The 12782-nt window shown below is 49.3% G+C and overlaps 1 protein-coding gene across 1 annotated transcript; it reads left to right on the plus strand.

The window, feature by feature from the left end:
• Nucleotides 1-9486: 9486 nt before the first annotated feature.
• LOC123085188 (thaumatin-like protein 1) lies at nt 9487-12147 on the plus strand. Its single transcript, XM_044506790.1, has 3 exons — nt 9487-10056; nt 10164-10851; nt 11558-12147. Exons 1-3 carry the CDS (start codon nt 10002-10004, stop codon nt 11799-11801), a joined length of 987 nt encoding a protein of 328 aa, XP_044362725.1. The 5' UTR covers nt 9487-10001; the 3' UTR covers nt 11802-12147.
• Nucleotides 12148-12782: the final 635 nt, after the last annotated feature.

Raw genomic sequence — 12782 nt, forward strand, 5'->3', positions numbered from 1 at the left:
TCGAGCTTCACGCATGTCCGCCGGCGCGCTGGCCCGAACGGACCTCGCGTCCTCTCTGCGTGGCCGCGGCCTCACGCACCACGCGCGGATGCGGTTCGCCGCTTGAGCACCGAGCGCCCGACCACGTCCACACCGCGTGGCGTGGGCATCTCATCCACCTGCCTCATCAAGTGTATGGCTGTACGTGGGGCTCTGGCTGCTCGCATGCATGTACGGGTACGTTCAATCGGCCTTTGCATAGCCCGTTCCACGTCCGGTTGCACGCGCGTGTCTGGTCCAGTCGGCCGACCCACACGGCGGACACCTCCATCGCCGATCAAGCAGCTAGTCCACTTCATCCGTGCCGCACGGCCGATCACTTGCGCGCGTCTTGAAAGATTCAGTGAGGATCAACGTCTAAGTTTACACGCCTCTCCACCGATCGAGCAACGAGCTGCCGCTGCAACGCCTCGTCAGGCCGCAGCGCCGCCGCCCGTGGTTTTTCCTATGGCTGCACCGATCCGCGCCGCCACTGCGTCGCCCCTTCGGGCCGTAGTGCGCGGCACGTGATCCCCACCGCCGCTCTAAGGCCGTTCCCATTGTTGCACCACCTCGCGCGCTGCCGCCGCGTCGCCCTTTCGAGCCGTAGTGCTGCGGCCCGCGGTCAACCGCAGCACCGAGGGTCGTCCGCTTCAGGCGTCCCCGATGTTGCACCGACCCTCGCGCTACCGATGCGTCGCCCCGTCGGGCCGTAGTGAGCGTGGCACGCGATCCTTGCAATCGCCCTGAGGTCTTCTCCGCCGTCGCCCCGACCTGCCCGCCGCCGTTGCATCGCCCCTTCGGGCCGTAACGCTGCGGCTCGTGGTCCATCGTCGTCCACGCGCGTTGACTTTCACGCGATATGAACCGCGCCGCCTCCCTTGGCGCGGGAACGTCACCGTCCGCGCCGGTCTTCGTCACGCTGTCGGGTTCATTATCGCCTACTTCGAGCACCGCCGCCGCGCTCCTTCTCTAGCCGCCGCCGCCGCCTCCTTAGGCCGCTGCCGCCGCTGCTCTTCTTCCGCGGCTCCACGGCGACTTCCTCGACACCGGCCACCTCGACTTGACATTGACCCCGGCATTCTTCGCACGGCTACCTCGACCACGGCTCCACCACACACGCTCTTGGCTACCTCGACAAACGGCACAAAGGGCTACCGCCTTGCTTGAGCAATCTCGTCGGTTTTCACTCCAACCACAACTTCCGCGATGCGTCGACCGTTACGACTGTGAGGTGTCCATCGGCTTACCTTCGGATTCTTCTCCAGTCTATGTACTCCTATATATATGCCCACGAAGCTCAAGCAATACAATGAACTATTCCACCAGACCTCTCTTTCCCTTCTAACAGATCCATCCTCTCGGGAAAGTTGGCAATGGCGATCTCATCGCCAGTAGCGGCGATCCATTTACCCGGCGAGACGAGATGACGCTGATGCGGCGGCCAGACAGCGCCGGCTGACTCGATCCGTCTCCCTCTTTGCTGTTAGACGGTTGAAAGTTGGGACCAAAGATCATGCACTTCATCTGTCAGCTGCATACATAGGCATGCTATAAACCTATAAGCAGTTTCTCAGCTCATGCACTCGGATACATTTCTCTTATCTCCGTTCGTTTTGAGCGACCATGCGATATACGGAAACTTGGCACATTTCTGTGCACTGAGAAGGTAGACTCCATTCACGGCCGACTCATTCGGCTCCGATGCTAGGCTTTGCGTGACATTGACGAATGATCAGTAATATATGGCGTGTCGGAAGGGGCATGGAGTTTGTGCCGAAGCTCACAAACTCCATGCCCCTTCCGACACGCCATTTGAGCATGACTAAAAAAATATCAAAAGAGTCAAAAGTGATTTTTGTTTACAACAAACATTGATGTGTGCTTCACATGTGTACCAAATTTCACGATTCAATGACATTTGTGGATGTCTCAGTAAGAAAAAGAAATAGATACTTCAAAAAGACTGTTTTTTATAGTACTTTGGAGCATTAATATTTTTTTTTTGCCGAGACTTGCATGAAGGTCATTTCATCGTCAAAATTCGCACACATGATAAAGCACATCAATGTTTGTTGCCAAGAAATTTCAGATTTTTTTCAATTTATTTAGTATTTTTTTTCGAATTTTACTGTAGCAAAGAGTGCGCTCGGAGTCAGAAGGTGATAGGTTCCTTTTCGCGACAAAAAATTGGTGCCAGGCGCAAGAGGAAAAGGGATCCCCAATTCTATGTTTTCCTGGGCTGCAAGAGATTCGGCACACTAAATACAGTCAACAAGATGCCAAGGCAGGCGATTCACGTGTCTTCTATGCGTGTTCTCTTTCGTGTTTATCCACGTCAGACCTCGTCACTACGCGAGTCGCTGTACGAGTTTTCTTCTCTACTGAGAAAATGGCGTCGACACTCTGCCGGTCGTTGTACGAGTGCATGGCGTTGTCCCTTCAGCGGCAGATATTGCCATTTTTTCTTGAGATATTTTGCACCCCGATTTTTTTGTGTGGTCTTCGGATGTGCATTACACGTAGTCGTGATGCAGTGACGATGCTCATTGTGCAGATATGTTGTTCTGCTCGAGGAGATTTAAGAAAAAATCAGAGACAAAAGATTTGACACATCTATTAATTAAGAAGAAGAGAATTGTCGTTAAGGAGAACTTGGAAAGCGAAGAGAATAAAGGTTAACTGCAGATTTGGCTGCCCATCGGGCCCCTCACTCGTGCTCATCGCACACGTAATTGGCACCATCTAGGGGTGTGATGTGAGTTTATTTAGACAAAGTATGTCCAAGTGATGGCATATCAGACGAAGCTTCATCTGAAAAAAAGGATTTGCAGCGGATAAAGGGAGGGAATAATAAGGTTATCTGCGTTTCTTGCTGACTTGGTTATGGAGCCCATCTTGAGTTAATGAAAGAAAAGAACCAAATCTGTTCTCCTTCCACTAATGTACTTTTTGTTGATTTAGTTCCATTTTCACGCTCCTTTTAAGACGAATTCTTGTCAGTGCACCGTGCAAGTGAAGCTCTCCCTCTACTAGAAAATAAGTCGCTTATTCTTCCAAGTTATCTGCAAGAAAGTGTTCAAAAGTAATAGGAACGTGTGCTGTACGTCGACAGTAGAAAAGGCACCAACGTGTACGAATGTACATTTAAAAAGGTACTCCCTCCGTAACAAAATGTAAGATGTTTTCTATGTCCTATGCAAAAACAAAAAAAGTTGTATATTGATGCGACCTGTTGTAGTATAGGCACTAAGTTCGTCGATGTTTCGCCAGAAGCAGGTTGTGTCCAAAAGTACACTGCATATATGTCAAAGTGCTCGCCGCTAAGTTACGAAGACGAGCAACCGCTCATAAAAGATACATGCATGCACGCTGAATCGTTACATGCCATGTGCATTTGAAAAGATGAGAGGCGTGTTCAGGTTGAGATGATAATTTCTTGTGCATTAGACTTTCATGCATTAGAAGAAAAACAAGGAAAAGAATATTCCAACTATTTTGGTGAGCCACGTTTACAAGGAGGCATCAAGGAGTCCATGATGGATCTTGTGTGTTTGCTAACCAAGATCAGTTGCAACGTGAGGATCAAATATATATATTATTTTATATTCCTCTTCTTACCATGGAAAGAGCGTGTATGGAATGGATTGTTAATACGTGATCAGCTTACCTTAAAAGAAGTCGGATGGGGCCCACCTGCGGATAGAGATGCACTTGATGATGTATGGCGCATCAGTCCATATTAGTTCACGTTATGTTGTTTAAATTGGCTTGTAAAAGATTGCATGCTTGCATGCAAGTCATCCGGACGGTAGAGTCCAAGTCAGTTTAAAATTTATTTAATTTTTTGTGTTGCCGTGCAAGTCTAGGATAGAAATATATTTGGTTTCCAACTTTGTTAGGTGCCGGCTGATATATAAAGCCAAGGTGCGTCACATGTAAGGAGGTTATTTTTGGATAAAATAGACACGATGTGTTTTTAAGGATAGACACCCGTATCAAGTTTTAGAGGGATCTTTAGAAAACCTCTGTGTTGCGATTTCTTTGTAGAAATTATTTTTGCGCGTGAGTACCTTCGTCGAGATTGGTTTTCTCGTGCTGGGCCGCAAGGTTCAAACCCTCTACTTCGTGTACATCGCGTGCGCGGGCAAGAGGTTGCTATTGGTGGTGGTGGAGTGTCGTGAAAGATCGGGCCGCAACAACCGATCGGATCTCACTACGAGGTTCGGTCTCATATCAGGTGGTATTCAGAGCATCAGGTTGTTCACGACACTATGGGGAAGATGGCGAGTGCATCATCATTCAGTAAGCTAAGCTATGGATTTCAGTTGGAGGAGGAAGGACGTTGGTTCGGGCTTTTTCACACCCGTGTGGTGGTGAAGGAGAGATCATGTGCCATGACGATCGATCACATGAATGTGGTCAACGCCGCAAGCATCGAGATGGTTGAAAAGGTGAATCTACCAATGGTACCACATCCACAACCATACTTGTTTCGTTGGGGTCAGGAAGAGCTCACTGTCACGCACCAAACCAAGGTACTGTTTTTGTTGGAAAATTATTTTTGTGAGGTTTTGTGCGACGTGATTCCGGCACCGATGATTTCGTGTCACTTGTTATTGGGCGAGCCATGGTACAATGAGCATGATGTTGTGTATGATCGCAAAACAAACAGATATACCGTCAAGAAGGATAAGAAGTACGACCTCGTGCCCATGGGTCAGGATCGTTTTATTGTTTGGAGGAAAGAACATCAAAAGAAGGTGAAACAAGAGGAAGATGCTAAAAAAAATATAAGTGAATCTACTGAATATTCTGTGGTCACCAATCAATCCGCCCATGAAAAAGTTGCTGCAGAGATCGAGTCGAAACCGAGGACGGTTTCCACTAAAGGGGGAGAGGATGATGCGACCTGTTGTAGTATAGACACTAAGTTCGTCGATGTTTCGCCAGAAGCCGGTTGTGTCCAAAAGTACACTGCATATATGTCAAAGTGCTCGCCGCTAAGTTACGAAGACGAGCAACCGCTCATAAAAGATACATGCATGCACGCTGAATCGTTACAGGCCATGTGCATTTGGAAAGATGAGAAGCGTGTTCAGGTTGAGATGATAATTTCTTGTGCATTAGACTTTCATGCATTAGAAGAAAAACAAGGAAAAGAATATTCCAACTATTTTGGTGAGCCACATTTACAAGGAGGCATCAAGGAGTCCATGATGGATCTTGTGTGTTTGCTAACCAAGATCAGTTGCAACGTGAGGATCAAATATATATATTATTTTATATTCCTCTTCTTACCATGGAAAGAGCGTGTATGGAATGGATTGTTAATACGTGATCAGCTTACCTTAAAAGAAGTCGGATGGGGCCCACCTGCGGATAGAGATGCACTTGATGATGTATGGCGCATCAGTCCATATTAGTTCACGTTATGTTGTTTAAATTGGTTTGTAAAAGATTGCATGCTTGCATGCAAGTCATCCGGACGGTAGAGTCCAAGCCAGTTTAAAGTTTATTTAATTTTTTGTGTTGCCGTGCAAGTCTAGGATAGAAATATATTTGGTTTCCAACTTTGTTAGGTGTCGGCTGATATATAAAGCCAAGGTGCGTCACATGTAAGGAGGTTATTTTTGGAGAAAATGGACACGATGTGTTTTTAAGGGTAGACACCCGTATCAAGTTTTAGAGGGATCTTTAGAAAACCTCTGTGTTGCGATTTCTTTGTAAAAATTGTTTTTGCGCGTGAGTACCTTCGTCGAGATTGGTTTTCTCGTGCTGGGCCGCAAGGTTCAAACCCTCTACTTCGTGTACATCGCGTGCGCGGGCAAGAGGTTGCTATTGGTGGTGGTGGAGTGTCGTGAAAGATCGGGCCGCAACAACCGATCGGATCTCACTACGAGGTTCGGTCTCATATCATATATTTTGATACAGAGGCAGTACTTACTAGATAGATGTCCTTATGTTGCAACTGATATAGATATTCTATTGCGTTAGTCCATGATTTAGGTATACCTACGTATATTAATATGATTGCGTGAAAGTGGTTTTATTTGGCATAAATAGTAATCATTTATTGACTTGCCTAAGAAAATATTTATTTAGTATAATAGCTTGACTTTTTTGCATCTTAAGAAAAGATGCCATCTGTCCTCAAAGTACACCTGCCACATAACTCAAACCGAGTGTCGAGCTCAACTCCCCTCCTTTCGTTGTTCATGTAGAGCGGGTGACTGTTGTGATCAAACCTCCGCGGGAAATGATGCACCTTTCCAGAGTAGTCGAGCTTACATACAGTTTGCCAAACAACCTGTCTCCATGCAACGCCACTGCACCTGGTACGTTGATTTGACAAAGAATAATCCTTTAGAGTCAAAATGACATGCGATGAAGTCATCATGTTGCTCACTTAGAGGGATCCATAGTATCGATGTCGGCATGTCGCATCCGCCGCCCGAATGGTTTGCCTAACCAAATCCTCGTCCTAGGACTGAGAAATTGGGTCGATCAACTTAGATACCTAGTTTACCACCTTGCGTGGTAGTTGGTTCTCTCATCTCATCATTTGGGATCCAATGGTCCGACCACATTTTGATGCTTTCCCCAAAGCCAACCCTTCAGATGTACCTCTCCTTCACAATATATATGCCTTTAAGAATGCTTTTCTGTGTGTAACACCTATTGGCACACGGCTCAGTTGTCAGAATGCTCCCTGGTGGGTAGTACTTTGGTTTCAGCACTCAGACGCATAGGGAATCTGGGGCTTGTAGCAGCATACATGCATGTCTTGCAAGCATAGTGAGGTTAACTGAGTGCAGGCTTCTGAACCCCAACCCATCACTCGTCTTGGGTAGCTTTATCTTCTCCTATCCGACCTAGTGATCTTCTTCTCTTACTTCTATTGAGACCACCGGTACCGACATATCATCTTGCTGAGGTCTTCGCATAAACCCTTCCTAAGATCAAAACAACTCATACCATACATAGGATAGCTTGGGTGACGAAGTTCACCATTGTCTCTTTACCTTTCATCAACAAGAACCGTTTCAACCCGCCCTATTGAAACAAAAAAAAGAGTTTCAAATAATATCGAGAGTTCAGAAAAGTTTCGGAGGAGAAATTGTTTACCCCTATTTACATAGGAGGGCTCCGCAATTTTTCCGGAGCCCACTAGAAATGCCAGGAGCGCCATGGGCTACCCTAATGGCTAGGCCTTTAAGGGGGTAGCCAGCCGTAGATGGGCGCACGCCCTTGGGGCTGCCCCCTCTCCCAAGGCACCACCTCTCCCCTCCTCCTCCTAAAAATAGCGGAGGGGTCGGTCCCTCCTTTTGCACAATTCTCTGCGCAAGGCTGCCACCACCCTTCTCTCTCGTCCTCCATGAAAAAGTTCCGCCACACCACAAGGCCGCTCCACCCCCTCCTAGTTCTCCAACAACACTAAGTTCTGGACAAGGAAGCACTATTGGATCGGTGACTTCGTATGTGTGCAATCTGCCAGAGAAATCGTGCTTTCCATCTTTGTTCGAGGGAGAAAATTCTTGCGGTTGGGAGGTTGTAAATCCTAGTTGCAGGAATATGCACCGAGAATCTTCACCAACTTTTCTCTCGCTACTACTCCGAGTTGGTAAAGATCCAATCTAATCCCATGTGCATCTTCATGGTGTTCATGGGTTTGATTCATAGGACGAATTTTTTGTTTGTTTTCTACTACGTTTCTCAACATTAATTATCATCTTCATTCTTCCTCTTCTCCTCCCGTTAGTGCCCTCTGCTCTCCCTCCATCTCATCGGTACCATCCAAGACAAAACCCCTCATGAGCGATTTTGACATGTCCATACAGATCTTAACTATAGAGAATTTCCCCACCGCCATTCCATTAGGCCCAACATCAACCTCCAACCCTCACCAATGATGTCTCCTACTCTCTCCGTTCTAAAATAGATGACCCAACTTTATACTAAAGTTAGTATAAAGTCGAGTCATCTATTTTGGAACGGAGGAAGTACAACCGAACCCACCACACGGCACATCATCCCTAGAGGCAGATCAAAGACATAGACCCAAATTGGGATCTTCTGAAACACATACTACTTAGACTTTTGCGCGATCAAAATCTTCCAATATTAGCAAAGTCTTTCCAAACATCCAAGGCCCCTTGTCATGCACCTTTTTTTTGCCTGACTTATGATGAAAGGTGAACATGAAAATGTTGTTTCCCAAGTCTTTACAATCCAAACCTCGCAGCGGAACCAGATCCTCCTCAACGTCGTCATCATTCTCTCTGCAAAGCCTAGTTATCTAACATGAGTTTTCCCAAAGCTTGTAGTTGCACAACTCTCATCTTCTTTCCATCACTCCATGCAATCCTCCTCCATTTACTCTCTAGATCGAACAGTTTCAACCCCTTCATCAGGCCTTCCACACGATCCATCTGCTCCGTGAACAATTGGAATCAAAGACTCGAAAGAAGGGAACTAGGGTTTACTAGTGGTGTACGATTGTGCGCCCTAGCCGCACACCAAAGGCTTCTATGGTGGATGGGTGACAAGATGTGGTCATATGGCTACCCAATGCGGTGGTCGGGTTGCTGGGGGCTTAGATTTGCGGTGGATGTGTGCCGGCGCACACATCAGAAAACGGTGGAGGGAATCGCCTAACCAGTCACGAGAGAAAACTTAACTGTCACCCTTGGGATGCACCTCTAGCAAATCCATCAAGTGTTGAGAACTGAACCTGAACATATTTACGCAGAATATAGGCATGTCTTCAAATACAGCTCCTCGGAGAGAGATAGAGAAAAAGGACAGGCAGTGTCTTCAAATACGTCACCGTCTACCGACTAACAAAGTGCCATTTTTGTTTTCTTTTTTAAAAACGAAGTGCCATTTTATTTGGATGTAAGCACCCGGGACCTTTTTTTTTGGATGAGATAAGCATCTAGTAGGACTTCATCTTTGGTTTCAGAATGTCGCCTCGCTGTAATGGGTACGGGCGAGTTATTCAGTTTATCAGTCCTCTCTTTTCGCACTGAATTAACTTCACTCTCTGCACATCAGCAAGTCAGGCTGCACACATACGCCACCGAGACATGACAGTCCAGAAAACCTGAAGCACACAGTACGTCATTTAAGAAACAGCACTCTTTCATTGGATAGTAGCCGATTGCCAGCACTAACCATCTCAGTTCTTCAGTTTTCCATCTCTCTCAAGACATTTACTGCTCGCTTCAGAGACGAAGCAACAACCGGATTATCAAGTGCACATGCAAGAGCTTTCAAAAATCAGCTTGGATGCATTGAGCCACCAAGATTTTCAGCAAGGTTCCTGCACATTGCATTATCTTATCCTTCAACAAAAATCCCCACAAGTGTCGGTTAAGCCATAGCCATCCTGGCCCTCCACTAAAATCTCATCGCACAACCCGCGCCTTTCCGCCAGAAGATACGGCCATTCCCAAGCACCAAACCCCGATACAATCCTGATCGATCCGTCGTGGAAATTGCAGGGAACAATTAGCCTCCCGATGCAAATTGCAGAGAAGAAAAGGTTATCTGAATCCAATCGAGCCCCATTCCGTTGTTTCTTCAGTAAAGCGAAAGCATGATAAAGGCCGGTCAGTGAACGGCCGCTCTTGAGGCTATAAATACGGCCATGGAGGGAGCGCTCAGATTCCCCTTCTTCCCGCTCCCTGCACCTCTGGCCTCTGCCTCTGCCTCTCATCCCAATCCTGATAGTTTATGGGTGGCTGCACCCTGCACCTCTCCTAGCCCAAGACTTCTCTGCCTCCCTCTACCGTCTCCCACTGCTGTAGTACTCCTACTAAACTAGTACTGCAGCCGGGGTTGCTGGACTGCCAGTACTGATACTGATACTGACAGGTTGCGTCTGCGTCTACGCTGTAATGACACTATATACCTCTCCCTGCCCTCGCCATTAGTGACCACCAGTGCCAACCCGAGCTGCATTGCCTCAAGAACAGAACATGGCAATCCGAAGTGTTTGCGTCGTCCTTGCGCTGCTTTGTATATGCCTCAGAGGTAATTCGATCGTGGTAGAGGAAATCGAGTGAGGTTGATTGTAGGAGGAGTTCTTGTAATGGTGAGCTGAATTGACATGGTCCTTGTGTTGTGTTTGCTTGGTGCAGAGGGCGGAGCAGTGACATTCACGTTCCTGAACCGGTGCACGGGGACGGTGTGGCCGGGCATCCTGTCCAACGCCGGGACGGCGAGGATCGAGCCCACGGGCTTCGCGCTCCCGCCCGGCGCGGCGCGCGCGCTGCCGTTCCCGACCGGCTGGTCCGGACGGATGTGGGCGCGCACGGGCTGCGCGCAGGACGCGGCCGGGCGGTTCTCCTGCGCCACGGGCGACTGCGGCACCGGCACGCTGGAGTGCTCCGGGCGGGACGGGGCGACGCCCGCGACGCTGGCGGAGTTCACGCTGGACGGCGGCGGGCACAACGACTTCTACGACGTGAGCCTGGTGGACGGCTACAACCTGCCGATCCTGGTGGAGCCCGCGGGGAGCAGCGCGACCGGCACGACGTGCGCGGCCGCGGGCTGCTCGGCGGACCTGAACCTGCGGTGCCCCGCGGAGCTGCGGTCGGCGGGCGGCGGCGCGTGCCGGAGCGCGTGCGACGCGTTCGGCAAGCCCGAGTACTGCTGCAGCGGCGCGTTCGCCAACCCCAACACCTGCCGCCCCACCGCCTACTCGCAGGCGTTCAAGCTGGCGTGCCCGCGCTCCTACAGCTACGCCTTCGACGACCCCACCAGCACCTTCACCTGCGCCGGCGGCCGCGACTACACCATCACCTTCTGCCCCGTCGCCACCCCAAGGTCCATACTCCTGCCTTAGCCACTGCATTTAATCACTAGCTAAGGCTTGCTTTCGCGTGACGTCTAGGTCGTGCGTGGTTAATCACGCCATGATTTGCACGCACTGTTAGGTAAGCATGGGGACACGATCACGATGATGAGATCGGCATGGATGCTCTGGTTGGTGCCTGAGCAATGGGCACTCCATGTCACCTTATCTCGCATACAAAATGCTCGCGAGTGCGCGGTATTCCGATATGAGGTGCTTACGAAACGGCAGGGGACAGTGAGAGCGAGAGGCTTGAAAATGGAAGATAATGCATTGTGATGATCAGTCTGGAGTTACCAGTATATTAGTGGGTAGTAGATGCCTCATTCATGTTGCATTTAGTGGGTGCTTAGCTTGTCCAGGGAGGTTTGACCCCCTGTGGCTCTCACTTTTTACCGCCGTCGGTTTGCACATCAACGTCAGTCGTCCGAACAGGGCAGGGCAGGCATTTTCTTATCTTGTGATGAAGTCAGGAAAGACTAGGCCATATGAATGATGGCCGATGTCGCCATGAAACTGCCGTAACACTTTTGCGGAAGGCGGGAAAGGGTAAAAGAGAGCGCAAAAAACAACTTTCAGTGCTGGATTACGTTTCTCCTGATCCTCTTTTATTATTCGAGCATTCGCATCTGATCGTGAACTAAGCTCATCATGCTCCGCTATTCTTTCCGTGTGCAGCCTGAAATCGGCGGGTGGGGCGACGGTGGTGCCGACGCCGACGTTGCCGGGCTCGACAGGGTTCGCGCCCCCGGTGATGCCGAGGCAGGCAGGCGGCCAAGCCGACGGCCAGGGCGTGATACTTGGGGACAACTCCTGGCTCGCCAACATGGCCACCGGCGACATGTCGGCGGCGACGCCGAGGACGACGGCGATGATCCCGGCCGCGCCGCTCGCACTACTCTTCCTCCGGCTGCTTCTATAGCATCACGCCATTATTAGAAGAGAAGGACCCGCCATATCCGTCCATCCAAACAAACAAAAACAAAAAAACAGAGAAGTTAGAAGCTGAACAGAAGAACACACTGTTTGCAAGTCGGCACGGGCCACCGGAGCGAAAGCGAGACGGCGCGCTCCCCCGCCGCCGTCGGCGCTCGCGGAAAGAATGGGTCGTTGCTGATGTGCACGGCGAGTGGGGAATGAATGATTCGATTTGACCAAGATCGCCATTGTAAAATCCATCTTTTTCGTTTTCCTTTTTCTAGTTTGCACGGCTGTGGAGTACGAGTACAAAGGAAATATACTACTAGTAGAAAAGATTCTTACACGCATGAATGAGCCCGGCCCGCTGCCCAAGAGCTAATCTATGATTGTATATACCCACTCGCCGTCCACTTCTCCGGCCGATCGCTAGTGGCGAACAAACTATAGTAGAGGCTCAGGCTAAACCTGATCGATGCACTTATTCTGGGATTTGCTCTCAAAGCTATGATATGCACGAAGCGAAGATTAGGCTCAAGTTCACATCGTTTCAGTAATGGAACAGGACGTACAAATGCCTCTCATGTTATCTCTGCTCTGTAGTGCCACAGTGCTTCGCTTACCGCACTGTTGATGTCGCTGATTTGCCATAACCATAGCCAGTCAGAGACGTGGCAGCTCCATCCATTATCACTGACAGTCTAGCTGCCAGACACGCATAATAATGCTGGAACATTCACCAAACATTTGCTCGCAGCTAGCTGATGATTGACACTCAATCAACAGCTAAAAGGAAGACGAAACGAGTGGCCCGGTAATGGCCGAGTTGGCGACATGGGCTGAAAACACTAGAATACCACTCCTACCACGACAAACTGCACAAGAAAAGTCAGTAGCGTGCAGATTGATGGCGCAAGCTTTGGTGTTCGGCACATGGGGTGTGCGGCGCCATCGGGGAGGACCGGCGGACAAGATGCCGGGCCGG

This window comes from Triticum aestivum, chromosome 4A (genome assembly GCF_018294505.1).
Source record: "Triticum aestivum cultivar Chinese Spring chromosome 4A, IWGSC CS RefSeq v2.1, whole genome shotgun sequence".
Lineage (NCBI taxonomy): Eukaryota > Viridiplantae > Streptophyta > Magnoliopsida > Poales > Poaceae > Triticum > Triticum aestivum.